The following is a 27620-nucleotide window of genomic DNA, read 5'->3' as shown; positions in this document are numbered from 1 at the left end:
GACCCATGCCACAAGAAGACAAAGGATTTGGATTAAAACTCCCATTTTTGGGGATTCATGTCAAGCGGAGAGGAACTATTTTCAGTGTAAGCACAGAAATTAAAATATCGTATTTTCCGCACTATAACACGCACCTAAAAGTCTTCAATTTTTTCAAAAGCTGACAATATAATCCGGTGCGCCTTATATATGGATTAATATTGATCCGCAACAGGTCTCGCATTTACGGTAAGCAGCTGGAGACTATATCAGTTTCAACTGTGGTTCGAGCTTTCAGGAAGGCAGGAATTGTCTCTTCGCTACCAGACAACCAAAGCGACACGGACCCGATTAATGACAGCTTTGATGAGACGGAGCCTGGGTGTTGGATGCCTCATTGGCCCAGCTGCTCAATTCGGACACTGAAGACCAAGAATTCGAGGGATTCATAGATGAGGAATGAACTGATAAAGTGAGCTTTACGTGTTTCTTTTGTGTTTACAGTTGAACAAGGTTGGTCATATTGTGAATACGTATGGACGTCAACAGCTGAATGTTACAGTGCCTCATTGTGTACGTGAGAGCACGCACAAGCTATTTTCCATACGGACTTTTCCAGAAAAAAATGGACATCATTAAGAAAGGGCGGTCAACTCCGAAGCTAGCAAGCCTGTTACAGCCGGGAAAATGGTGTGTGCGCCACTTTCAGTGCGCTACCTTAGCTGAACAAGCAAATATATTGTTGTGTTGATTTAAAGCCATTTTCAAGACGGACTATGCCGGAAATATGACAGGACAGGCTCGACTTTCATCATTAGCTTTGATGGCGATAGAAAAGAAGGAAGGAAGAAAGAAAGGAGGATGGATATTGTGTACAGTTAAAAAGGATTTTTGGTGAGTAAAATATGGCTATATTCCTAAATAATATTTAAATTGTGGGCCCAGTTCTGATATCTGAAAAGCTCCAGTGTTTGTATTTAAGCTCCAGTGTTTGTATTTAATCACTAAATGCTGCTGGGAAGTGGATTTTACCCCATTTTACCCCAGTTTAATTTTTGCCGTTTCGCCATTGACGTCCATCGCTGTCTTTTCCCGGGAAAAATCACCCCCCTGGCCTGGTTGTAATGTCTCAAAAGCTCCAGTATTTGTATTCAATCAATAAATGCTGCTAGGAAGTGGATTTTACCCCATTTTAGTGCATTTTTTGCCGTTTCGCGTATCGACGTTCATCGCTGTCTTTTTCCCAGGGAAATGATACTCCGGGCCCAGTTCTGATGTCTAAAAAGCTCCAGTATTTGTATTTAATCAATAAATGCTGTTTTCGGCTGGATTTTACCCCATTTTCGGACAATTTTTGCCTTTACGCCATTGACGTTCATCGCTGTCTTTTCCTGGGAAAATCACCCCCCTGGCCTGGTTTTAATGTCTGAAAAGCTCCAGTATTTGTATTTAATCATTAAATTCTGCTAGAAAGTGGATTTTACCCCATTTTAGTGCATTGATTTATTGATTATTTTTTATGTGTCGCAGCTGTAGCTGCAGTAGAGGTTTTATAGCCATAAAATGGTTTTAGAGGGTTGGATTGATTTGTTGAAGGCGCAACGAGAAAATGCACGGACCGCCACTGGAGCAAAAACATGACATGAATCCCCAAAAACGGGTAAATGGGAGTTTTAATCCAAATCCTTTGTCTTCTTGTGGCATGGGTTCATTCGAGGGATTACTGTACCCGCCTAATTAGGCGTGGGATGGAAAGATGATGATGATGAGCCGCAGGTTCAGTTACTTTTTTAATAAAAATGTCCGGGAAAAAAACTTTTTGCTCCCTGTTCCAACCGGGTCTGGGTTGCGGGGAAGACCTCTCTCGCTGCCAGCATAAACCGTGGGATCGTCTACCGACGTCACTAGCTTTACCATGAAGCCAGGCAACAGCATTCAGTTAATCTTTGAATAAAAATGCCCAGGAAGTCATCGGCTTTCAAAAAAAAAAAAAGCTGAAGGCTTCACGGCCATATCTTTGGCATAAATCCATCATAATGCTGGTTCATTTCACATAATAAACACACAATAATAGACTGATATATTTTATTGATACACATGGACACATGTCTGTCTCTATTTACAGTATATACATAGCAATTTTAGTGCAAGTACATCATTGGAGCTTGGCCTTGAAAATTAAAGAAGTATATCAGTGCCATCGTCAATCATTTCCCCAATAGCAAACTTGACTTCTATCCGTGCAGTGAAAAAGGTGCAATCCGAGTTTAGCAAGTGAAAGTTTGCAGAGGTTTTAAGAAGGTTGGAGAAAAGCTTCTGGGTCATTTCCCCAGCAATGGCAGTGCAAGTGTCCAGCACATTGTCCTGTGTGATGTGTTGACGGACACACGGGTTGGAAAGCACAGCGTCGGTGAGCATACTAGCAATCCCCTTGCTGGCGCACTCAGATCTATGTTGAAATGTTGCTGTTATTGGCTCCTCATTCCCAGTCGTGTTCAACTTGGCAAAAAAGGAACAGAGTGCTGACTGGAGGATTTGGCCCACAATGGGCGCTGTGGCACGGTGGAAATCTGAGTCCAGTGTCTCAGTCATCTCAGTGCTGCTCAAAGATCTCTGCAGGGCCATGTTTAGATGATGCAGAAATATCTTGATGTCCATTTCGGCTACGGGGGTCGCGATTGAAAGGTACTTGCGGAGGCCTTCGAGTGTGACCTTGGCGAGAAAAAAAAGGGAGTTCACAAATTGTCTCACGTGGGTTATTTTGTAGAGACAATCATTTCCTTACCTTTCTATTGAACAATTGTGAAAGGTGTTCTTCTTGGGTAAAATCCTTGCAGACTTGCCCGTGTATTTGATTCAGGCACATTTGCCTTGCCCTCGTCCAGGCCTGCATGTATAAACAGAGTCACAAGTTAAAGATCTGCTTGCTACAATTTGACAATGCAGTGGCACCTTGGGACTTTGGACTTTGGTTCTGACTATTTCCATTTGGCCCAATTGAATGCACACCATTTACACATATAGTATATGATATGATTCTTTTAACTGGAGATATGAGTATGAAATGAAGATATGAAAATGCAAAATGGCACATCATCAATTGGAATATCATTTCATTTCAAAACCGCCAACTCTTCTTCCTCATCGCACCGCTACCTACGTTCAAGTGAATGGAAAGGGACCTGAATGTCGATATAGTACTGCATATACAAACTCCTACGATGGACCAAATTCTTCAGTATATCCTAATATCTTATGTTTACACATGACTTTAGTTTTCCTTCCCAAAAAAATCAATACATTGAAAATATTGCATTACAACACATACACTATTCAAAGAATTCCAAATTCAGCATCCTGACTATTTTTCTGAACTCACCTCCTGCAGAAGAGCAAACATCCCAGGATGCACTGCGGTTTCAAAGCTGCAGAACCTTTAAGATGGGCATACATCATAGATTATTCCATGTACTATACATATGTGCATTTTCACATGAGCCCCTTTGGTACTCACTCGTGCTGGAAGCTCCTTCTGCACAGCAACCACTGCTTCATGGTTTCAGCTGAGATCTCGGATGGAACCTTGTTCTCCTTCTCCAAAAGCATAAATTGCCTCATGTAGGTTTTCTGCAAAAGCACACAGCAAAACTATCTGGATATGCTCCACTTCAACTGAGTATGAGCAAGCCATATTGATTCCATTCGACATGACTTGCCTCGACATTGTACATGTGCTGCTCCTCCTCTGACAAAGAAGTGGGTTGCATCTGGAGGAGTTGGTCAATTGCACAGTCAACACTGACATTAAAGTGAGCTCTAGAAAACAAAACCAAAAAAAACAGTGATACAATGTAAACACAGCGTCTTTGGGAGTATGAGGATAATGCAATATCAAAAAGTCTCATTTATAAAGAGCAGATCATGAGATACAAGCAGACCATCATTAATGGTTACAATTTTCCAGTGTAGAATGTCCAAAATAATCATAATCTTGCAAAAATGACATTTCCAAGTTTTGACCTACCTCATGAAAGATAGAACCTCCATTGCTGGCTGGATTGATGAGAAAAGCTGTCTTTCTGAACTGATCCAATTGACAAAAGTGCTGAAGTACCCGGGAGGTAAATTGTATTTAAACCCATCCTCACAAATATACGTGGCTCCACTCTGTGATGTTGTTGAAGATGAAAGAATCAAAGGGCCACACCAAAGATCATGTGGAAGCTCCACCCACCTGTGATGTAATGTAATATACTATGGGGGTCCGCAGGAGGCGGGGCCACGGGGCCATGGAGATCACAGAGCGTGACGTCACCAGGAGCTCTTTTTCTCTTTGATGTCACCTGCGCGAATATGCAGGCAGCATCGAGAGGATGGCATTCAGTTAGATGCTACAGTTGGACGTCCTCGACCCATCTGGAGACACGCCACTCACTTTTCTGCCATCTCAACTTTTTGGAAACACTGAAAACGCTTAGCGGTAAGTTGGATTCAACTTTGAATTAGTTTAGCCACCGACCGAATGAAAGAGTCCTGCTCATCTGTTGTCGTTTTTTTTATTTTGCGTGTGATGAAAAAACGGGACTGAAACGTATCAAATGAACACTGTTAAGATTGTAAAGGAGGCTAAAACTTTTTAAATACATTTTGATTTGTGGCCTTTCTGAGCTTTGTCTGTGTTTGGTCGATCGTAGTGGTTATGCTTCGTGCAAAGTCATCGAGACGTTTATATTTAAATGGCGACCTTTTTGACGGTGTTTGCAGGCAGCACATCTTTTTTAAAAACTGTCATTTCAGCTAGCGGCAATTTTAACCGACTGATATTTATGATTTCGTTTCGTCAAGTCGAAAACAACATTTGGCACATCGCGTTGCGCTAAACGCACAGCCGTTAACTGCAAAAAGTCCAATTTTTGAACCTAAACAGTGAACGCATCCAGCTATTTATCGTGCTTTTATTTTTTGGGTTTACTATTTAGCGTCTGCAATCACTTTTTTGAACGTGCCCATGAATCGTTATTTCCCATTAAATAACAAACTTTTTGGCATACCTTTATCAGGAGGGGATATTTGGTGATTCTCTGTACTGGCTTCAGCAGGTAAGAGTTGATGGTGTTTGCCAGTCCGTGTTTCTGTTGAATTTTCTGTTGAACCCGCGGGGAGGGAGAAAAGCAGAGAGGAAAAAAAACAATGTAAGATCATGAAATTGAATGAGCTTTTGGTTTGATTGGATCACCTGGACATTGAACTTACATGAAAATAGTGTGCACCGTGGTTAAGGATGAGCCGAGTGGATTCTTCGTTGTTCGTGCAGTAATCGACGTACAACTGGAACTTATCGGCCTGTTAAAAAGCAAAAGGCGGGGAATTCTTAAATGGCTCATTTTTCAGTCTTATTATGGTTACTGCAGAAATGATACATACCCATTTGACAAAGCACTGTCCGACATCTTCAGGGACGTCTTTGTATTTTCCCAGCTGAATTGGACGTTTACCGCTGTCATTGACAGGCAATAAATTAAATACATATTTTCCATTTTTTAAAGCAACTTTGTCATGTTATTGGGGCCATAAAGTAAGCGAATTTCTCTGATTAATGGTGTAAATGCTGTTTCTGTTATCATGTTATTAATCTGTCATTTTTTTATAATAACCGTTTTAAAAATAGTGCTACAAATATTAACATTTTGACACCGGCCTTTTGGGTCATGAAGGCCACACTTGTATAGAAAATGTGTTGCCCTGCATGATCCAAAACGTCTATGTTGTTATTGTTGTTATTTTTATTAGCAAAAATATACTTGTTCTCGTTCGCATTTGGAACGTACCACCAGCATAGCATAACCGGGGGATGTGGTTTTCGGTTTATGGTACCCCGAAACACGCTTTTCTCTTTCAATTCCTGAATTCATTTTTATTTATTGGGCACGTTCAAAAAAGTGATTGCAGACGCTAAATAGTAAACCAAAAAAATGAAAGCACGATAAATAGCTGGATGCGTTCACTGTTTAGGTTCAAAAATGGGACTTTTTGCAGTTAACGGCTGTGCGTTTAGCGCAACGCGATGTGCCAAATGTTGTTTTCGACTTGACGAAACGAAATCATAAATATCAGTCGGTTAAAATTGCCGCTAGCTGAAATGACAGTTTTTTAAAAAGATGTGACTTCTGAAAAAAAAACAATATTGTCCGTCAACAAAGGTCCCCATTTAAATAAAAACGTCTCGATGACTTTGCACGAAGCATAACGACTACGATCGACCAAACACAGACAAAGCTCAGAAAGGCCACAAATCAAAATTTATTTAAAAGCGTTTAGCCTCCTTTACAATCTTAACAGACTTCATTTGATAAGTTTCAGTCCTGTTTTTTCATCACACGCAATTTTTAAAAAAAAACGACAACAGATGAGCAGGACTCTTTCATTCGGTCGGTGGCTAAACTAATTCAAATTTGAATTTGAACTGCAGCATCTAACTGAATGCCATCTATATTCGCGCAGGTGTTCAGAAAGACAGCTTCAATCATGAATCCAGCAATGAAGGTTCTATCTTTCATAAGGTAAGTCAAAACTTGGAAATGTCATTTTTGCAAGATTATGATTATTTTGATTTGATCATTGGACATTCTAAATTGGAAGAAAACATTGTAACCATTAATGATGGTCTGCTTGTATCTGATGATCTGCTCTTTATAAATGAGACTTTTTGATATTGCATTATCCTCATACTCCCAAAGACGCTGTAGGTTTACATTGTATCTCTGTGTTTTTGTTTTGTTTTCTAGAGCTCACTTTAATGTCAGTGTTGACAGTGCAATTGACCAACTCCTCCAGATGCAACCCACTTCTTTGTCAGAGGTGGAGAAGCACATGTACAATGTCGAGGCAAGTCATGTCGAATGGAATCAATATGGCTTGCTCATACTCAGTTGAAGTGGAGCATATCCAGATAGTTTTGCCGTGTGCTTTTGCAGAAAACCTACATGAGGCAATTCATGCTTTTGGAGAAGGTGAACAAGGTTCCGTCAAATATCTCAGCTGAAACCATGAAGCAGTGGTTGCTGAGCAAAAGAAGCTTCCAGGACGAGTGAGTACCAAAGGGGCTCATGTGAAAATGCACATATGTATAGTACGTGGAATAATCTATGATGTATGCCCATCTTAAAGGTTCTGCAGCTTTGAAACCACAGTGCATCCTGGGATGTTTGCTCTTCTGCAGGAGGTGAGTTCAGAAAAATAGTTAGGATGCTGAATCTGGAATTCTTTGAATAGCGTATGTGTTGTAATGCAATATTTTTAATGTATTGAATTTTTGGGAAGAAGAACTAAAGTCATGTGTAAACATAAGATATTAGGATATACTGAAGAATTTGGTCCATCGTAGGAGTTTGTATATGCAGTACTATATCGACATTCAGATCCATTTCCATTCACTTGAATGTAGGTAGCAGTGAGATGAGGAAGAAGAGTTGGGTTTTTTGAGATGAACTGATATTCCAATTGATGATGTGCCATTTTGCATTTTCATATCTTCATTTCATACTTATATCTCCAGTTGAAATAATCATATTATATACTATATGTGTAAATGGTTTGCATTCAATTGGGCCAAACTGAAATAGTCAGAACCAAAGTCCAAACTTCCAAGGTGCCACTGTATTGTCAAATTGTAGCAAGCAGACCTTTAACTTGTGACTCTGTTTATACATGCAGGCCTGGACGAGGGCAAGGCAAATGTGCCTGAATCAAATACACGGGCAAGTCTGCAAGGATTTCACCCAAGAAGAACACCTTTCGCAATTGTTGAATAGAAAGGTAAGGAAATGATTGTCTCTACAAAATAACCCACGTGAGACAATTTGTGAACTCTCTTTTTTTTTTGCCAAGGTCACACTCGAAGGCCTCCGCAAGTACCTTTCAATCGCGACCCCCCTAGCTAAATTGGACATCAAGATATTTCTGCATCATCTAAACCAGGCCCTGCAGAGATCTTTGAACAGCACTGAGATGACTGAGACACTGGACTCAGATTTCCACCGTGCCACAGCGCCCATTGTGGTCCAAATCCTCCAGTCGGCACTCCGTTCCTTTTATGCCAAGTTGAACACGACTGGGAATGAGGAGCCAATAACAGCAACATTTCAACATAGATCTGAGTGCGCCAGCAAGGCGATTGCCAGTATGCTCACCGACGCTGTGCTTTCCATCCCGTGTGTCCGTCAACACATCACACAGGACAATGTGCTGGACAATTGCACTGCCATTGCTGGGGTAATGACCCAAAAGCTTTTCTCTAACCTTCTTAAAACCTCTGCAAACTCTCGCTTGCTAAACTGGGATAGCACCTTTTTCACTGCACGGAGAGAAGTCAAATTTGCTATTAGGGAAATGATCGATAATGGCACTGATATATTTCTTTAATTTTCAAGGCCAAGCTCCAATGATGTACATGCACTAAAATTGCTATGTAAATCCTGTAATTAGAGACAGACATGTGTTCATGTTTATCAATAAAATATATCGGTCTGTAAAATTATTGTGTGTTTCTCAAATGTTCAAACACAAAAACAGGTATGTACACTGAACCCTTATGGCACCCGAACATTATAAATGTGTCGGTCAATAAAGTGAGCTTCACGTGTTTCTTTTGTGTTTAGTTAACACAATATGACCAACCTTTGTTCAACTGTAAACTTTACAGTTGAACAAAGGTTGGTCATATTGTGAATATGGACGTCAACAGCTGAATGTTACAGTGCCTCATTGTGTACGTGAGAACATTGAGTTATTATTTGAGTTATTAATGTTATTGTTATTGGGAGTGAATGGAGTTGTCAGAAAACTGATTAGTAATCTAATCTATTAATGAAGTTTGACTGACCTATCTGACTGTTTGTTTGACATTCGCTTTAGCGCAGCACCATCTAGTGGATGTATAACCTAACTCCAGCCTCTTTTGTAAACCCGTATAATGCGTTTCGGTGCCCCTTTTATATGGAAAAAAATGAAATAAGCAATTCATTGAGGGTGTGCCTTATAATGCAGTGCGCATTATAGGGTGGGAAATATGGTATTTACATTTTTATATATATTATATTTAGATATTAATACATTACTGTCTTTTGACATGCTTATAGCTCATCTCATCTCATTTTCTGAACCGCTTCATCCTCACTAGGGTTGCGGGGGGTGCTGGAGCCTATTCCACCCTGAATTGGTGGCCAACCAAACGCAGGGCACAACGAGACAAACAACCATTCACGCTCACAGTCATACCTAAGATCAGTGGCAGTCAATAAGTTACACTAAGTTGTCTGACATGTATATTATTATTCATATTGCCAGGTTTGCCATGACTAGGAAGAGGATTCACTGAGCAGTTCATAAAAAGCAAGCGCCTGCAGCAGAGCGTCACAGAGTTCCTCTCCTCCGCCTCTTCTGTTGCTCATCTGGAACCAGTTCCTGTACTTCACCAGCAGATCAGGCGGGAAGTTTATCCGTGGCATCTTCTGTGTGACCGAATCAGTCATCAGTTGCCGTACCGCCTGCGCCCCGCTGGTCCGTGATTCGCCCACCATGAGCCCAAAGTGACGTCCCACAGCGGTGCGCATCATGTTCAGGACTCTGAGGATATTGTGCCAAGTTTAGGTGTCTGCATAGCCAAAAATAATAATAATTGTAAAGCAAAAAGCATCAAACCTGGGATGAATGTTGGAGTCCTCTGAGAGGTTTCTGGGCTCCAAGAGCGCAAACAGTATGGCCTCCACCGATCTCATGTGCGCCATAATCGGGAAGAGCGCGGTGTTTTGAACTGAAATGAGCGGCTTCTCAATGATGTAGAAATCTGCCGAAGGGAGGAGGGAAACCACTGCTGACACCTGGTGATCACAAACCCAATTATCACACTGGGTACTACAATGGTTAAATTAGTAAGTTGTTTCTTTCAGAGGGGAACTCACATCATTTAAATAGGCGGACGCCATATAAGTGCCCTTCAGGAAGTTTGGACAATCAAGCTGCTGCCAGTCCATTACGGCCATTCCTCTGCCCATGTGTGCCCATGCTATTCGATTTGTGCCACATACTAGTGAAACGATGGAATTGGCATCCTGGTTTGCATGCATAATGACAAAATGTGACCAAGATGAAACCTTGTAAATGATTAATAGTATTTCGCCAGTATAAGACAATAGGTGCACATAGGGTTGGGTGATCTGCCCCCCCAAAAAACTTGATTATTTTCTTTTTTAATAGTTTTTTTTAATGTTCTTTTACTGATAGTTATGCCATGAAGTATTTATCATTGAATATTAACATTAATCTAGTGCAGGGGTAGGGAACCAATGGCTCGGGAGCCATATGTGCCTCTTTTGGTGGGTGTACCTGTAAGATAAAATATGGTGAGAGAGCAGAGTCCCGTACGCACCAATAGGAGCGTCACGTCAGCACTGTGGCGTTGACGCCACAGCATAACAATGTTGCCAAAAGTATTCAGACAATTTTTGAACTTCAAAGGTGGTGAAATGACTAAGAAAAGGCACACATTTTCATGTATTTTGACTTTTTAGTATGGCTCTCGAGGTATAACATTTGAAAATATGAATTGTTTATAGCTATCTCTGTCAAAAAGGAATCTAGTGGGTGCCCAAAAAATTTAATATTTTTAGTGGACATACATTTCTTGACTATGCATGTTTAGCTTCACAGTTTACTTCACCTGGAGTGCCATGCATCGGTTGAAAAACATCAACATTAGACTCTTTTTGAGGGACTATTCAAAATATGCGTCTGCAAATCGTGAATTATGGAAATATGACAAAGCTGGTCCCCAAAATCATTTTTTTAAATCTCAATGTAAAATGGAGGAAAAAGTGAGTGTGACTGATTTAATGTGAGAAATGATTTTACCTCCAACCAGGATTTGTCCACCTCAGGCCTGATGAATTTGGCAATACGGATGCGCCCCTTCTTCTTCTCCTTGGCCGGATTGAGGATAGACTCAAACACAACTATGGCGCTTTTATGCTTCAGGAGCGGTACGTTTACCACACTTTCCAGCGTTTTGAAGGGTCCGTGTTTGCTTCGATAATCTACTACGTTGGCAGATTTACGTCCTCGGAGGAACTTGACGCCTGCCAGCTCTGTCTCCGAGGCGTCGTTCAGCATCCTCAGGATAACATCGCGCTGCTCAGAGGTATAACAGGCATCGAGAGCAATGGCGACTTTCTCGTTATGGTTGTCCTCCTCACAGGGTGGTGGCGAGATGGTGGCGTTGAGGGTCTCAATTCCAGCCATGGGGATTCGACTCCTCCAGCAGCACGTGCACTGCAGGTAGCGCAGCTCCATCTCCGACAAAGACCCCAGCCGAAGGCGGCGGAACAAGCCGGGGTGACCGGCATACTGACCTGCACAGGTAACACAAAGTACTTGGCTGCCATTGATGGTGATCAGACTTCCAATCATGTTTCAGAGACTTTGACGGCAATACACGTCCAATTATGTCACAGATACTTTGACGGCAATAAACGTCCAATCATGTCACAGTGACTTTGACGGCAATAAATGTCCAATCATCTCTTAGTGACTTTAACGGCAATAGACGTCACTGGCAGTCAATAAGCTAATTACATCTTATTTCCCGTATCAGACATGGACGTCTATATTTTTTATTCGCATCGGATCACTTTACGAGTGCGTAAAACAAAAACTTTAGACGATAGGAAATCGCGTTTTGCAACTAGAAAAAGTAAGATAATCACGTAATGCAATCACGGATTGGCTAAGAAATGTAATTCCACTTACGATTAGGGGCAACAGACGATAGAAATCGCCGAGCGACCCACATGTTCGTCGAGAAAATCTTCTAGTGTTAGTTCAAAGTATTTTTGACATGGCAAACCTATCAGTTGTCCTTTAGTTTTTGTCCGACACTTTAACAATGCCCCCTCAAACGTTCACAAAGATAGAGGTTCCGCTTGCTTTTCACCCACAAACTGTACAGTACTGCCCTCTAACGGTTGTCCTCAGAATCACTATTTCAAAGCAAAGTTGTTTTTACAGCTTTTGTTGCTTGTAGATCAAGCCCTTAATTTGCCCAACTTGAAAACATGCAATATTTCTTAAAATTTCCATTTTAGCATGTTAATGATATATTAATTTTGTTTTCACCCTCAATTCAGATTAAATTTGAGCTATTGTCGCTTTACTACAAAAAGGTTTTTTAAATAAATTTCATCCCTGAGCCACTGGAGTTAGAGCCTTTGGATAGAAATATCCATGATGCTTTAAAACACTGTTTTTTTTTGCAACATAAAAAATGTTCAAGGACAGGGATGCTGGTTGTCTTCTTGCTCAGTGGAATTGTGTAAATTCAAGCAGTGTACATTAGTAAGAAAATCTTATCATTTTGGAAAACCCATAAAATATAGTTTTAATATTTTGTTGACTGGCGTTCATTTCTGCACTGCTACAACCATAACAATAAATATTTTTAGATTATACAAACATGATAAAGTTCTAATCAATACTTTCCTGACTGTGACAAATCATATTGTATAATGTATACATTGAATGATGTGACCAAAATTCAGCTAGGGTAAGTTCTAACTCAAATACTGTAATCATATTTATTTTTTTCTAACTTGTCAAATAATCTTTTTCATTTTGTGTTATGATATTTCCATGCTAAATTTTCACTTAAAACTGCTCTCACTTAATTTGTGTAATCTACCATACCAGTCTAAGTCAATTCTTGGAAATAAGATCACGCCTCTTCAGAGCAGAATTGCCTCTCTCACTTCCTTTCTATTATTTCTGGACCTTGCCGTTTGTGTATAGAACAATTAACATTGTGGTCCTCCGCAGCAAAGAGGAAATTCTTGGCCAGCGCAGTGCAGCAACAAGTAAAGATGTTGTTTCATCGAATTAATCTGTCTTCTGGCTGCGCTGACTCCATGTGACTGAGGTGGAAGAGCTTTCATCTATGGCCAACCTGGAGAGAAACAACAAAATTCTGCTTGATTTGACAAGACAGCCTTGGAACAACACATGTGCCGACTGTGGCGCTCCTGGTAAGATTTCATTTCTATAAATCAGGTGGAGAAGATTCTCATTATCAGCTCGGACACATCTTTCTACAAAAGTTCCTCTGATTTGGTTTTGGATTTGTACGGCGTTTAGACACCATTACGGGCATCGTAGATTGCCTATCCATGAGCTACAATAGATTTATTCAAATTACCTTAGTAATAGCCCAGTGGAACATTTCACGTTTCAGAGGTTTATCATACCCAACTGTGATGTCATGTGTTTGTGTGTGTGTGTGAAAATTACAGTATATAAATATTGAATGATGGAATTAATATACTTGGTAATTTTAGCATTGATAAATCACTGATTCTAATTTTGACACCATACCGTGTATTGTGTGCTTTAAGAACAGCCACACTCTATTTACTGTGATTAAAAACAACAGTTTGCTCACGTTTTATATGATCTTAAGTGGAAGTCTGCTATGACCTCCAGTTTTCTCTTCATCATTATTGCCATCACTGTATGGGCAAATGATATACAGCATGAATGGCCGTATCGGAAAAGCTATTTGTTGTCATGTGTTTTTCTAAATCAAGTTCATGTTTTGTGATGTCACTTTGCATGTGCTTAGTTCCCCTATCGACATTGTTTGTGTTTCCAGAGCCTGACTGGGCCTCCTACACGCTGTGTGTCTTTTTGTGTGTCAACTGCTCTGGATTGCATCGGAATTTACCCTCTGTAAGCAGAGTGAAATCGATACGTCTAGACAATTGGAAAGATTCCCTTGTAGAGGTATAGATTTCTATCCTTTTTTAAATGAATAAATACATTTTGAGACCTTTTCCATCTATTTCATATGATAGCAAAATTATCAATTTTACCCAGAATCTCTCAAACGCCTAATCTGAATGTTGATTCATTTATTTCTGTTTCTTTAGGCCATGCGTCAGAGAGGGAACTTTGTAGCCAAAGCCACTTATGAGAAGTGTGTTCCTGCTTTCATCTACCAGCCGCGGCAGAGAGACTGTGTGTACGTTTGTAATTCATTGAAAGTTCTTTATTTTTATTTTTTTTACGCAAACTAGTTCAGTTTTCAGTGTTCACTTCCTATTTTATAATTGAAAGGTTTGGAGATTGTTCAGTGAAAGTGATGGCTTGCCAATGAAAAGCTGCAACTGAAACAACAGCATTTAGTGCAGCTACTAAAGCAAAGTTTTATTTTTCAACCTCCAGAGTCCTTAAAGATCAATGGATCCGTGCTAAGTACGAGAGGAGAGAGTTCACGGGAGAAAAGGGGTACTTTCTACAATCCTATGGTGCAGGTAAACCCGTTTCCTCTAGTGTTAATGATTTAATTCATCTATTTATTCTTTTTTGTGTGTGTCTTATTTGTTAGACACGATTGAGGCAACACTGTGGAAGAAGGGCAAAAACAACAAACAGTTTCATAAGAGGATCTTCCTCCTTTCCCACAACGATTTCACTCTCCGATACTTCACCAAAGCGGGCGTGGGTACTGAAATTGTTCTTGACAGAATTTAGTAGGATTTCAAATTCAAATAATGCAATGGAATTTCAGCATTTTTCCTAATTGCCAGGGGTGTTTGGTTCATTATATTCCTATGGGGAAGTTTCAATTTAAATATATTTTTTAATGCGATATTAAACAATGGCTGCATTTACTATACATGCCGCAAATAATACTTTAGTGATCATTGTGAAAAACATGCAGGCAACACACTTCTGAGGAGAGAAGGAACCTCATGATTTTATTATTAAGACATATACTACATTATATATTTTATTGTGGTCTGCCTGGTGTAGAGTGGAGAGCGAGGGTTCGATCACAGGTCCGGATCTTCCTGTGTGGAGTTTGTATGTTCTCCCCGTGCTTGCGTGGCTTTACTCCGGGAACTCGTGGTGCCTAAGTTGGCTGGGATAGGCTCCAGCAGCCCCCGCAACACTTTTGATGATAACAAGTATGGACATTTTATTGGTGGTACTGATAGCTCAGTATATTTGTAGACTGTGCAATTTCAGAATGGTTGGTTGAGTATAGTTTCTGTCTAAGTTCTTGTGACCATACCCTCTGTTGTCATTCAAACCAAGTCTAGAGTTCCTAAAGCTGTGATCAGCATGAAGGAGCTGAATGCAGTGTTTCAGCCTGAAAAGATTGGTCACCGCCATGGCCTGCAAATCACCTACTTGCAGGATGCACGTACCAGAAACATCTTTGTCTACCACGAGAATGGACAGGTGAGGCGCATTTTTTTAAATTTAACTGTAATTCTCACAGTTGATCACATCAAGAGTACTGTGGTTTTTATGTTTTTACCATTTAAAATTTGAAACCACTTTACATATTGATTGTATTCTGCCTACTTTAATACAGGTCATTGTTTCCTTTTTCACTGCTATCCGAGCAACACGCCTGGCTTACCTCCAGAAGAAGCACCCAACACTGCGACATACTGAGGTGAGAGAATATGGTATTTCATTTATAAATGAATGACTAACATTTTAATCAACTGTGACATGTGCTTATTGTGTGTTAAGTTGATACCTCAGATAACCAGAGACTGCCTCATAGAGGGTTATATGGAGAAAACTGGACCAATGGTGTGTCACCCACCAGATATGCGTTAAATGTTCTGTGGAGATGAGCTATTTTACTAATATGTTTTTTTGTAGCAGTGGGAGCCATTCAAGAAAAGGTGGTTCACTCTTTGCTCCATAAACAGGAAGCTTCTATACTATAAATCCCCACTGGTAATGACAAAGAATTTTACAGAATGTTTTGCTTTAAAAAAATCCATAGAGTCATCCTCTCGAATAGACTTTGCTCAACTGCAAATGAAATTTTAAGTGTGTTCTCCCTTGCTAGGATGCCATCGAGCTGGGCGCCGTCTTCATCGGCACAGAGAGCCACGGCTACTCGGTGTCAATAGGTGGCAGACGCTGCTCCCAAGGAGGCCGCTGGCATCGAGTCATCACTCTCCAGACACCCGGGAGGCAGTTTGTTTTCACGTGTGAGCAGGAGCAGGTGCAGCAGGAGTGGCTAGAAGCCTTTAGCAAGGTTATCGGTCAACCAATGACACCAGAAGACTATGCAAGTAAAAACCTAATTCAATGTATGTACTGTTTTTAGCGGCGCTTATGCTTCATATAGCAAATTGCAATGTCATTCAATCATTAGTAGATCGGTAATTTGTCCAAAGTGATGTTCTCTGATTTAGGTATTTTTGTTTTAGCCAATACATCAGTTGTTAAGTCCATGACTAATACTATGCATACTGTAACTTCTGTTATTTCTCTTTGTAGATGAAGCCAGCTTTAGAAGGTGCAAATGACTTGAAGAACACAAATTTTTATTTGGACACAGGTATTGTGATGCAAATGCTCCAAAATGTCTTGGTAAGGTGAGGAATGATAAATTAAAAGGTGGGTGGGACTGTCCTATGGTTGCATGATGGGCCATTCATGTGGGATATTGTACATATTGTGCTTGAACTATGAGGTAATTCAAAGTTTTGTTGACAAGAGTGAGAGACTGTCATTTATTTTTGCGTTGGTGGCTCAAATAAAGGCAGTTTTACTACCACCTGCTGTTTGATTTTCATAAGCACTCTTTTTCCAACAGTTTTGGGGATATTAATCATTTCATTTTCTCAATTTTTAGGTCACATCCGAATCAAAGAATCATGTAGACTCAAATAAACAAACAAAAAACAGTCATTTTACTACAATTCCAGTGCATGTCAGCTGACTGAAAGAGGCGTGGCCAAAGAGCCCAGCCACCACCGCGCTTGTGCTATCGCTGTCACAGTAGATTAGCCAAGTGAGCTCACTGCTGTCACTCTTAAAATCCTCGTCACCTTGTAGCTCATGACGCACTCGGCAATTTAACCATTCCACGTTAGCTTTCATTGTTGTTCTTGCAACCACCGTCTTTATTTGAACATTTAAGAGTGGGCTCGCTCCGTGGCATGCGAATGTAGCAGCTCGCTAGCCCCTTTTGCTTTCCGGGTGTGCGCATCCTCCTCGCTTACGGGCGTCCTAAATGCCTGACACGTTGGTGCACGGCTGTGGCGTGGGTGAACTACACACCGGCGACAATGCGAAAGGACGTCAGGATTTTACTGGTTGGGGAACGTGAGTTGACCTATTATTTCCAAACTGATATCCATCTAGTGTCCATCTGCATTGCTAGGCTGCATGCAATGTTGCAGTGTGTGTTAGCACAGCATTTATTTTTTTACAATTTGTCTATCTCATTTGCTATTGATCTCATTACATAATTCATGCAATACATAATCTTGAAGGTCACACCCACTGGTAACACGCCTAGCTATCTATTTATTTTCCTCATCTCATTTTCTCAACCGCTTTATCCTCATTAGGGTCGCGGGGGGTGCTGGAGCCAATCCCAGCTGTCTTCCTGCCAGAGGCGGGGGACACCCTGAATCAGTGGTCAGCCTGATCGCAGGGCACAAGGACAGGCACAACCATGCACACTCACACTCATACCTAGGGGCAATTTGGTGTCCAATCAGCCTACCATGCATGTTTTTGGAATATGGGAGGAAACCGGAGTACCCGGAGGAAACCCACGCAGGCCCCCCAGGGAGAACATGCAAACTCCACACAGATGGACATGACCTGGATTTGAACCCAGGACCCCAGAGCTGTGAGGCCGGTGCGCTGTCCTCTCGCTTCACCAGGCCCCTCTCTATTTATTTTAAAGCAAAGCGTGATAGCTCTAATATACTGTATAGAGCCGTCACTGAGATGGATGACTTGAATCAAATCTAATATTAAAACTGTTGGTGAACTAAAGATTTTTTTCTTTTGTAATCATTGCAAGACCCTTTTCAAATGTATTGTTAAAAATAGGAATAAATGTCAGAGTTAAGGAATCTGATAATTTATCGGTTGATCCGTTTGCCCCAGAGTGAAGAGATTTTGGGTTCAAATACAGGCTAGCTCCTGTTTGATTTTGTTTGTTTTCTTGGAATAGATAATTCCATGTCCTTCCACACAGCTATTTTTTATTATTTTTTAAATAAACTCATATGTCTAACTAGTGGATTTGTGGTTAGCGCATATCTCTCGGGCAGAACAATTGGGAATGAATCATAGTGGTGTTAACTAATTAATACCATTCAACATTTACATTGAACTGTATGCAACTTGCAGATGGTGTAGTTTTATGCGGTGTCTTAAATGTTCTCATTTTGTTTGATTCACAGCCAAGGTGGGGAAGACTTCACTAATCATGTCCCTGGTCAGCGAGGAGTTCCCAACCGTGGTAGGTTACACTTAACATAAAGTTTGTGCATTCAATTGGAAACAAATCAGCCTCCCCCCCATTGAAGCCATGTAAATGCATGCTGTCAGGTTCCTTACCGAGCTGAGGAGATAACCATACCTGCTGATGTCACCCCAGAGAGAGTCCCAACACATATTGTGGACTATTCAGGTAATTCAAAGCACTGTATAGTTACAGCCCATTCTCTCAATAGCTATGCTACTTTTCTACATTGCTACTGATGGTACCCTTCTTCCACTACAATACATTTGTCTTCCGAGCAGAAGTCGAGCAGACAGACGAGCAGTTGTTGCAGGAAATCTCAAAGGTCAGTTTTTAGGGTTTTTTTCTATGTCCGGTACAGAGTTACTTAAACAAATGACCCCTCTCTCTCTTTTCCTTCAGGCAAATGTGATTTGCATCGTGTACTCCGTTAACAACAAGACATCAATAGAGAAGGTGAGTTTTCTTCTGAAAACAACTAATGGTGGCTATGGCTATTTACCAGCATGTTTTTCTCCTTGCTGTTGAGTTTCCTCAGTCATCTGTGAAATGAACATGATTAGAATTGTTTCCCCAGGTAGATTATTATTTTTTCTTTCTTCAAATTGTGTGGTTAATGTATTTTAGAGGCTGAAATTTCAGAGATTTTGAGTATTTTCATTTAAACATGGTTCCTTAACGATGACTTGACTATCAATATACTTATTGATTCATTGTTGCAACTCTCATTGGTATGAATAGTGAGTGGGATGTAGCTCAATATGACTGAGATAAAGTAGTGAATCATTAAACAAACAAACTCAAGTCAAAGTAAATGTTTTGCATTAAGACGATGCTGTCATATTTGTGCATGGTTGTTTGAAAGTAAATATAAATTAGCGAATGCATCTCCTGTGTGAGAATAACAAAATAAGTGCAAACTATTAAGAGTATAGAAATAAATGGTACATATTCAGAGAGGAATTACAATTGCTCCATAAACTCCATTAGGTGACCAGCTACTGGATTCCACTCATTCTTGACAACACGGACAAGGACAGCAGGTACGGATAAAATAAAAATAAAATTAAATAAAAAACAGAAAAGCCTAACATTGTGTCTATGTCCAGGGTTCCTCTTATCCTGGTGGGAAACAAGTCAGACCTGGTGGAGCACAGCAGCATGGACACGATCCTCCCTATTATGAATCAGTATAGCGAGATCGAGACCTGTGTTGAGGTAGGAAATTTTGTTGTCATTATGTTTTAATGTGAAATCAAAAATGACAAAAATTCAATATTTTGGTTGATTTTGCTGTCCAATGTATTCAGACGTTTGATTGTAGAATCTTTTCAGAAGTTAAAAAGTGGCTACGTGTCTTTTTCTTTTTAAACATTCAATCCGATTGACAGCATGAACATGATACTAATTCACTTATCACTTGAAGAATTCCCGCTACTGGGTCATCACCTGTGTTTTCACAGAAGGGATAATCACAGCCGACATGGTGCTCAGACAGATTCCGTGTTTTAATACCCTGTCTGGCTGAGCAGAACGTTCACACGTGAACATGGTTACTGAGAATGTTAATGTACACTCCGAAATCCAATTGTTGTTGTTAATGAACTAGTGAGCTGTTAAAATACTTGAGTGGTTTAATGTACATTTTTACTGGACTTTCAAGGTCAATTAGAGTAACTTTTTGCTGTCCTATATTTTGTACACAGGTCCTTGTATTTCATGTTCAGTGTTTTTTTTAAAAAAAAGCTAGACTTTTTAACCATTCCCTACTCTTCTTTATTTTAGTGCTCATCGAAGAATTTGAAGAATATCTCAGAGCTTTTCTACTACGCCCAAAAGGCTGTCCTTCATCCCACAGGCCCTCTCTACTGTCCGGAGAAAAAAGATGTAAGTGTCAACATAAAAGTAACGATAAACTGGTATATTAAGTCATAATTGCTGGTCTCCTCATGCAATACTGCAAAAACCTTAGTGTTGCATGACTTTGTATAGTCCTATAATATTTGTTGCTTTAGTTTAACCAAGACACAAAATTATTTAACTTTTCATAGATTTATCAGAATAATAATTGGTGGATTAATTTATTGCAATATACCACTGTAATTAAATTTGATGTGGCACTAAAGTTCTTTTACATTTAATTTTCTTTTGACTTTGGATGCATTTTACCAGGTTTGAATCATGGTTGGTCTTGCCTTGGGTTTCTGCGAAAGTTTAATTTCATTAATAACAGTTGGACCGGATCCAATTGGGCCAAATGCACATGCATATATTGAAAGAATGCTATATTTATGTTGTGTATGCTTAATACATCAAATTTTAGTACATGGAAGTGAAAGATGGACTTTCTCAATGTTGATCAATGAATGGAAAAATTGCATGCACCCCTGCTCGTCGTATGAGGTTCATCGTAATTTAAAATAATCAGAAATATTCATTATGTTTTGGACACAGATGAAACCACTTTGTGTCAAAGCGCTGACCCGAATCTTCAAAGTGTCTGACTTGGACAACGATGGTATTCTAAATGATAATGAGCTCAATTTCTTTCAGGTAAACTACCTCTTTATACAATTACAATGTTTCCAATAAGTCAAACAGAAGGTACACGCAAATTTTTACATTCCTTCCATACAGAGAACTTGTTTCAACATGCCACTGGAGCCGCAGGCGTTGGAGGATGTTAAAAATGTTGTAAGGAAAAATTTAATTGACGGAGTGTGCGACAATGGACTCACTCTAAAAGGTTTGTTCTCTTAAAATACAAACATCAATGACACTAATGTATTGCACATGAATTCAATCTAAATATTTGTTCCCTTCTTTTTACCTTCTTAATATTCTTACTACATCTTGTTGCTCAAATGGTCGAGTCGGACTGATTTATATTTCTCACATCTTGCCCTTAACATGAAATGTGCTGTTGATTTCACCTCCCTCTCCAGGCTTCCTGTTCCTCCACACGCTATTCATTCAGCGAGGTCGCCACGAAACCACTTGGACGGTACTGAGAAGGTTTGGATACGATGACGACCTGGAACTCAATCAGGACTATCTCTTTCCTCCGTATGTCTTGTTTATGCTGACATTCAAATGAGACTCTGATGCAACCAAATGCACCAAGTTCACTATGTTCCTTTTTTAATTGTTTTCTACTTGCTGTTACAGGTTGAAAGTTCCTCCCGACTGCACCACAGAGCTCAACCACACAGCCTACCTCTTCCTGCAGAGCGTCTTCGACAAACATGACAAGGTACAGTCTAATCCTTGTCATCTAGCTCTGCGTGTACTTCCCCACTGAGCAAAGCTGCTCTGCGTGCCTTGCTGTTCATAACCTGAGTGCCCCCCACCCCCTGCAGACAGTGGTGACCCCCTGCTGAGGCTTGATTTCCCTTGTTGACAAGGGAATTAGCTGTGAGCTTAGGGAGAAATGTGCAAGAGTGAAAGTGAGTCACGTGCTGTGTTGTGTTGTCAGGACCGTGACTGTGCCTTGTCACCTGAGGAGCTGAGGGACCTGTTTGATGTTTTTCCCTACATGCCTTGGGGCGCTGACGTCAACAACACAGTGTGCACCAATGAGCAGGGTTGGATCACCTACCAAGGTTATCTTTCACAATGGACGTGAGTGGCGTCTTTTCACCATTCACTGTATCCAAAGTAGAGTTGGGTCATTCTTTGATTATTAAAAAAAATGAATGCATTAACTAGTGATGTGTGTCAGTTTAATGCACTAATTACGATGAATTAATAATAAATTGGAGTAAAAAATAGTCATTTTAATCACAGTCCATGTTGCAATCACAGAACACTTTACTTAATCTGCAAGTTACTGTTATGAGTACATAAAGTTATGGTATAGTTGTAACTATTCCATATTTTATTCTGTTTTTCAGTAAAACTAACTGTTGGCAATTCATATTCCATCTTTTGTCATGTAAATTGTCAAGTTGTCTAATTGATCAATTGGTTGAAATGTATTTTTTGTTGAACCAGGTTGACAACATATCTGGATGTGCAACGTTGCTTGGAGTATTTGGGCTACCTTGGTTATTCAATCATTGCAGAGCAGGAGTCTCAAGCGGCAGGAATGACAGGTAAACAGGATCAACGCAGCTTCATCTTTTACCACATATAATGACTGCTACGCCCTTATTAGACTTGCGAGCTTGTGACGTGCACGAGACAGGTAAGAACTAATCCTGTGATGCTTACGTGGCCTTTGCCCCTACAGTGACTAGGGATAAGAAGATTGACCTGCAGAAGAAGCAGACACAACGCAGTGTTTTCCGCTGCAACGTCTTTGGAGATGTCGGCAGCGGGAAGAGCGGCTTTCTCCAAGCCTTTTTGGGGAGAAACTTGATGGTAAACCACCCAAAAATGTCCCCCATTAAAAAGGAGTAGGGGAATTTGTCACTCTGGTTTAACTTTACATACTGTCTTTTTAAAATCAAACATATTTTGTTTATTAGTACTTATGTGATATTTTTGTTGTTGTGGTTTCAGCAGCAGCAAACGATCAAAGAGGAACATAAATCCTACTATGCCATCAGCACAACCTTTGTTTACGGTCAGGAGAAATACCTTCTAGTAAGTTTCTTTCTGCCCCTCATGGCTGACTTTTTACTAAACGCTTTGTAGGGTGCTCAGCTCGTTTGACTTTTAAAGCCTTTGGCAAACTATACGTCCAATCCATTTAGTCAAAATGGATTGTGATTGTCACAAGGGTCGCGGGTGTCCAGGAGCCAATCGTAGCTTACTGTTACAATGTTCCTGTTGAAGAATGTTTTGATCAAGTATGACAAACAGTATTTATTTCTGTCATTTTAGCTTCATGAAGTGTTTCCTGACATGGATTACCTGTCTGATGCTGATCTGGCCTGTGACATCATCTGCTTGGTGTATGACGTCAGCAACCCGTATTCTTTTGATTACTGCGCTAAAGTCTTCAAGGTACTCTTTTGAACCCACCCAAGAAACTGTGTTGTTCAGCTTCAAAACTGGGATTTATCCATCCCTTTCACAGCAATACTTGACAGACTGCAAGATCCCATGCATGATGATCGCGGCCAAATCGGATCTGCCCGAGACCAAACAGTTCTACAGCTGTAGCCCTCTGGAGTTCTGTCGGAAGAACAAAATGCCTCCTCCGCAGTCCTTTACGTGCAACACTGCGGGAGTGCCTAGCAGAGATATCTACACCAAACTCAGCACCATAGCCATGTACCCGTAAGTATGCCTATGCCGTCATTGCGCAATGAAATGCAGCACAATGTCTTCGTGTTGCACTGATACCGGAAGGAAGGAAACCAAAAAGTGGTCCAATCAAACTCATTATAGTGCAGCCCTTCATGGAGACATCCCAGGCTGTAATTAGTTTTCCTGCCATTAATTTTACTGTGTTTCACAATAGACGATCACAGCAATATTGTTGTATTCCCTTTTTTCAATACTTTGTCTCATGCCTTCATTTCCTTAACTCATTTGCCTTCCTCATTTATTTTCCTTTTGCTGAGTCCTATCATGATTTTTTACTTTTTTTGCATGATTCCTTTTTATTGCATCCTTGTCTCATCGCTTTCTTTCTTTTGGCCGCTCACTCCTTTTTTATTTGGATTCTCTATTTTATTCCTTTTTTGTCTGACTTTTTTCTATCCCATTTCATGCTTTCTTTTAATTTGTTCCTTCAGTCAAATCTTTTGTTTGCGCTTTCCCCCCCTCTCCTTTTACTCTTAAAGCAGGAGCACCACTTCTTATCTTGGTTTTGTGTCATTTTCATTGGATACTAAAACCAAAAGTCTGTTTATTACAGTCCATTAATTTTATATTCTTATTTTGCACTAACAGTTTATTTACTCATTTATTTTTACTTTTGATCAGAATGATAATTTTCTGTCTGACTTTTGCGTTAGGTTTATTTTTCAGTTATTATTCATTATTGTATTACCAATATTATTTTTATATCATTTTAAATACATTTAAAAATGAATACAATATTAATGAACCTAAATTAATTCGATCTAAATTAATGAAAAATATTATAAATGTTTGATTATTGCCCCAAGTAACACTCTGATGTAGACTCACACCCCCCAATAGTATTTAACTCAAAGCATGCCATAGACAGCAATATATGGCTAGTTTATTCGAGCTGGAAATGCTCATGTTTCAGTGCCATAGACCTCCAATACATTTTGCCTGGGAGTAGTAATTTATTACTTATGATTGTTAAGTCCCGAATGGATTCGATGCATTGCACCATCAATGACTCCGCTGTAAGGGTAAAAAAAAAAAGTCAACATTTGCGCATGAAAGGGATAAGTCTGACTTCCATTCAAGTGCTATGACAGCCAGACAAAGATTGTCAGTTAGAGCTTGTTGTGTTGGATACCTTCTTCATTTGTGTGTCACTCACTTCAGATGACTGCCCTGCGGCAATGTTGTTTTTTCCTCCCTGAAGCACAGCGGGGCTCAGGTGCGGACCCTGTTAAGGCTCCCTCAACCTACAGGCGGCATCAATACTTTCACAACATTTTTATAGTTCACCATAGCTGATGTCTTCATATTTCCTATCATTCCTTTTTTCTCTTGGTGGGCGCACTAATCAGTTTTCTAAATGACGCTGTCTGTAAAGCTTCTTCCTCTCGCGTGCGTGTGTTTTCTCCTCAGCCACGCGCGCCTGCGCTGTATGTGCACTTGTAACCGCTGCACCTTCTGCATGTGTCAGAACCTGCTCAACTCCGAGCTGCTGCAGACGGTCAGGGCCAAACTCCACGCTGTGGTTCTCCGCAGGTCCTCACCCACAATCTTCTCTCTCTTTGTCCACATGTCATTTTCATTTCCATTTCCATACATCCAAATATGATGCTTTACAAGTGAATTCCCACTAGCGCTTTAAAAAGTTTCATCAATAGCTGTTTTTGCATAATTTTCCAGGCTCAATACTATTATTATTTACAGTCAAAATTAAAGACATTTAGTGTAATTGTGATAATATGAATATGAAATGTTACTAGATTAAGAAAATAGAATAAAATGATGAGGTGAGAATTGTCCTAATTTAAGTGCAAGGGTAAAGTTGTAATATTGACTGTAGACTTTGATTTTTGTAGTGATTTTGAAGATTATAAAACTTGTAAAAAGAAAAATGTTGTCTTATAATGACAGAGTAGGGATATATCAAGTTTTAATATGACAATTAAGTTCCATGTTTTATGATTAACCTATACATATGTAGGAAATATGTTAGGAGTTGCTTTTTCATTATTACACTGCAAAAAAATAATCTGAGCAAGAATGTGTTGAGTTTTTTTGTCAAACAAAATCACAAAACGTCTGATCACACTTTAAAAAGTATTATTTCTGTAGGATGTAAAGGCTTATTTTGAGACAATTTTTACTTTTTCCCATTGGCAGATTTTTATATAGAAGTCACTTTTTTCTTTAAAAGTCTATAAAATTGTCCAAGTATGACTTTTAAACATTAACATTGATGAAGAGGGTTTATATTTTATTAGTGCAGAATCATAAATGTAAAATGTAAACAACTGAATTTTGCACACAACAAACAAAAAGACCTTGAATGAGGTTTTTGTTGGTAACTGTACACAAAATAATAGTATTGGTAAGAAAACCTGGCAATCATCATATTTTCCTTACCTTTCAACTTTTTGTGTTCCCTGACCATTATTTCACGTTGAAAGTGTTTCTATTTTTCATCTCAACTCTTCCTTATGTTGTCGTTGTTTTGATATTTCATTCTGATGTCACAGTCCTTTTTATTCCTGATTTATTTTTATTTTTTTGCCATGTCATTACCTTCTTTCATTCCAGACATATCATTGATGTATATTTCTTTCCATTTCATCCTGTTTTGACCGTCCCTTTTTCATGCACCTCAAAGGCATTTTTTGAAGGGCGTAATGATGATATCATGCATTCCAATGCCTTTTCTTTCTTTGTCTCAGACACATGAGCCAAGCAGACTTGAAGAGCTCTACTTTCTGGCTGAGTGCAAGTGTCGGTGCCACTATGTTTGCCGTGCTGGGTTTCACCATGTACAGAGTTCTTCTTAAAGCACGGTGATGGCTTTCGTTACCTCCTATAAACTGTACTCCTACACACTTTATTTAAAAAAAAAAAAAAAAAATGATAGAGACACTTTACTAGCAAGGTGTCCCAATATTTTTGTCCATAGAGTGCATCTACAAAGCTATTATATTTCTGACTAAACTAGTCTTTAGCTGTCTTGAAAAAAGAAAGAAAATATTTGAGTATTTAATTTTCTACTTTAAAGTGTAATATTGCTTATTGTGCTTTTGTGCAAAAGAAAAAAAAATATTTACAGTGGAGAAATATGAGATTAAGCTGCTTATTTGGGGACATTAACTCACTGGCTGCCATTGGCGGTGATGGACGTCCAATCCAATTGAAATGGGGGAGCTGCCAGCGAATGAACGGATACTCATTCGCTACCAGCCCTCCGACTTCTAATGGATACAATGTGTACTAGTGACAAACACATTTAAAATCCCAGCAGAAAGTTGAAAATATCAACATAATTGGACGTCTATTATCTTCACTGGCACAGGAAGAATTAAATGTTCCATAAATAGGGTTTTTTTTCAGTTTCCTGGTGACTGCACATGGCAAGCTGTGCGAAATAAATTTATAGAATTAGTGATTAGTGTACATATTGTAAATAACTCTTGTGTTCGTGTACATATGGGCTGATGTACCATTTAAGCATTGATAGTTTTTTTTATGGCCAAATGCGTGGATGAGCTTGCTTGTAAAATATAGAATCATGCAGTAATTCAAGCTTGTATGATTTATTATTTCTGACCTTGTATTACTCTCCAGAATTAGTATGTGCAGTTAGAGTTCAAAAGTAAAACGTCCCCATTGCCCTTGTGAGTCAACCATGAAACTTTCCTATAGCAGACAATGCAAATGCAATAAATGCAGTCTGTAATTAGATGAAATTAAACTTTATTCATCCCGTACTCGGGGAAATATAGAACTGTTCACAGTGATGGCCATTTGGATGTACCTTTTGGAAATTTTACAATAAATACACATCTTATCTGATTTTATGACATTGTGTGAATGTTTTTGCACAATTTATATTGAGAAGAGCTCGATTGCTTGTACCAATAATCTTAACGTGGCTCAGATTTCCCCCCACTGTAGATGGCAGCATTGTATAAAAAGGGGGGGTTAAAGGCTCTGCCCAGTAAAACCCATTTAGATGTTGGGGAAATATTGTTGTTAAAAAAAGAACTCCAACTGTTCTTTACAT

The 27620-nt window shown here is 39.6% G+C and overlaps 4 protein-coding genes and 2 long non-coding RNA genes across 10 annotated transcripts; 4 read left to right on the top strand and 2 right to left on the bottom strand.

Annotated features, from left to right (window-relative positions):
* Positions 1-2050: 2050 nt before the first annotated feature.
* Positions 2051-4915, bottom strand: LOC144077836 (uncharacterized). The gene is made up of 6 exons (XM_077605877.1): positions 4004-4915; positions 3696-3795; positions 3494-3606; positions 3359-3413; positions 2765-2866; positions 2051-2691 (listed from the first exon to the last, which is right to left on the bottom strand). Exons 1-6 carry the CDS (start codon positions 4024-4026, stop codon positions 2158-2160), a joined length of 927 nt encoding a protein of 308 aa, XP_077462003.1. The 5' UTR covers positions 4027-4915; the 3' UTR covers positions 2051-2157.
* LOC144077837 (uncharacterized) lies at positions 4283-6813 on the top strand. Of its 2 annotated transcripts, none has more exons than XR_013301114.1 (3): positions 4283-4459; positions 6481-6539; positions 6765-6813. It is a non-coding gene; the product is annotated as an uncharacterized LOC144077837 (long non-coding RNA). The 2 variants fall into 2 exon arrangements; XR_013301115.1 differs by lacking the exon at positions 4283-4459 and adding an exon at positions 6334-6407 and having other exon boundaries at positions 6765-6805.
* Positions 6814-6962: 149 nt separating this feature from the next.
* On the top strand, positions 6963-8497 carry LOC144078053 (uncharacterized). The gene is made up of 4 exons (XR_013301156.1): positions 6963-7066; positions 7147-7201; positions 7693-7794; positions 7867-8497. It is a non-coding gene; the product is annotated as an uncharacterized LOC144078053 (long non-coding RNA).
* A 792-nt stretch (positions 8498-9289) lies between these two features.
* On the bottom strand, positions 9290-11963 carry tefm (transcription elongation factor, mitochondrial). Its single transcript, XM_077605274.1, has 5 exons — positions 11782-11963; positions 10888-11384; positions 9939-10088; positions 9679-9857; positions 9290-9603 (listed from the first exon to the last, which is right to left on the bottom strand). The coding sequence occupies exons 1-5, from the start codon at positions 11822-11824 to the stop codon at positions 9336-9338; spliced, it is 1137 nt and encodes a 378-aa protein (XP_077461400.1). The 5' UTR covers positions 11825-11963; the 3' UTR covers positions 9290-9335.
* Positions 11964-12777: 814 nt separating this feature from the next.
* On the top strand, positions 12778-16655 carry LOC144077451 (arf-GAP with dual PH domain-containing protein 2-like). Its single transcript, XM_077605218.1, has 11 exons — positions 12778-13049; positions 13673-13803; positions 13950-14041; positions 14245-14333; positions 14408-14520; positions 15121-15267; positions 15404-15487; positions 15568-15630; positions 15703-15780; positions 15896-16124; positions 16333-16655. The coding sequence occupies exons 1-11, from the start codon at positions 12962-12964 to the stop codon at positions 16359-16361; spliced, it is 1143 nt and encodes a 380-aa protein (XP_077461344.1). The 5' UTR covers positions 12778-12961; the 3' UTR covers positions 16362-16655.
* A 163-nt stretch (positions 16656-16818) lies between these two features.
* On the top strand, positions 16819-27409 carry rhot1b (ras homolog family member T1). 4 transcript variants are annotated; one of them, XM_077605214.1, is made up of 20 exons: positions 16819-17163; positions 18261-18319; positions 18409-18490; positions 18604-18647; positions 18725-18778; positions 19313-19365; positions 19432-19540; positions 20108-20209; positions 20777-20875; positions 20960-21068; positions 21268-21388; positions 21491-21575; positions 21798-21943; positions 22316-22416; positions 22554-22684; positions 22829-22909; positions 23150-23272; positions 23346-23548; positions 24989-25111; positions 26287-27409. In XM_077605214.1, exons 1-20 carry the CDS (start codon positions 17127-17129, stop codon positions 26402-26404), a joined length of 1980 nt encoding a protein of 659 aa, XP_077461340.1. In that variant the 5' UTR covers positions 16819-17126; the 3' UTR covers positions 26405-27409. The 4 variants fall into 4 exon arrangements, with proteins under 4 accessions (XP_077461340.1, XP_077461339.1, XP_077461343.1 ...); XM_077605213.1 differs by having other exon boundaries at positions 16821-17163; positions 22826-22909; XM_077605217.1 differs by lacking the exon at positions 24989-25111 and having other exon boundaries at positions 16822-17163.
* The last annotated feature ends 211 nt before the right edge of the window (positions 27410-27620 follow it).

Source organism: Stigmatopora argus, chromosome 7 (genome assembly GCF_051989625.1).
Source record: "Stigmatopora argus isolate UIUO_Sarg chromosome 7, RoL_Sarg_1.0, whole genome shotgun sequence".
Classification (NCBI taxonomy): Eukaryota; Metazoa; Chordata; class Actinopteri; order Syngnathiformes; family Syngnathidae; genus Stigmatopora; species Stigmatopora argus.
The sequence above is the reverse complement of the archived record's forward strand: the minus strand, read 5'-3'. Positions and strand labels throughout refer to the sequence as shown.

What these genes read in the sequence shown, in the direction of transcription:
- tefm (XM_077605274.1), bottom strand. Translation starts at nt 11,824, where the DNA reads ATGTGGGTCGCTCGGCGATTTCTATCGTCTGTTGCCCCTAATC. An exon ending in ATCGTCTGTTGCCCCTAATC is followed by an intron (nt 11,385 to 11,781) that starts GTAAGTGGAATT and finishes TTACCTGTGCAG; the next exon opens with GTCAGTATGCCGGTCACCCC. An exon ending in TGGACAAATCCTGGTTGGAG is followed by an intron (nt 10,089 to 10,887) that starts GTAAAATCATTT and finishes CATGCAAACCAG; the next exon opens with GATGCCAATTCCATCGTTTC.
- rhot1b (XM_077605213.1), top strand. Translation starts at nt 17,127, where the DNA reads ATGCGAAAGGACGTCAGGATTTTACTGGTTGGGGAAC. An exon ending in GGTTATCTTTCACAATGGAC is followed by an intron (nt 21,944 to 22,315) that starts GTGAGTGGCGTC and finishes TTGTTGAACCAG; the next exon opens with GTTGACAACATATCTGGATG. An exon ending in TTTTGGGGAGAAACTTGATG is followed by an intron (nt 22,685 to 22,825) that starts GTAAACCACCCA and finishes TTGTGGTTTCAG; the next exon opens with CAGCAGCAAACGATCAAAGA.
- LOC144077451 (XM_077605218.1), top strand. Translation starts at nt 12,962, where the DNA reads ATGGCCAACCTGGAGAGAAACAACAAAATTCTGCTTGATTTGACAAGA. An exon ending in CCGCGGCAGAGAGACTGTGT is followed by an intron (nt 14,042 to 14,244) that starts GTACGTTTGTAA and finishes TTCAACCTCCAG; the next exon opens with AGTCCTTAAAGATCAATGGA. An exon ending in TCTACCACGAGAATGGACAG is followed by an intron (nt 15,268 to 15,403) that starts GTGAGGCGCATT and finishes ACTTTAATACAG; the next exon opens with GTCATTGTTTCCTTTTTCAC.
- LOC144077836 (XM_077605877.1), bottom strand. Translation starts at nt 4,026, where the DNA reads ATGGAGGTTCTATCTTTCATGAG. An exon ending in AGAAGGAGCTTCCAGCACGA is followed by an intron (nt 3,414 to 3,493) that starts GTGAGTACCAAA and finishes CCCATCTTAAAG; the next exon opens with GTTCTGCAGCTTTGAAACCG. An exon ending in TGTTTGCTCTTCTGCAGGAG is followed by an intron (nt 2,867 to 3,358) that starts GTGAGTTCAGAA and finishes TTATACATGCAG; the next exon opens with GCCTGGACGAGGGCAAGGCA.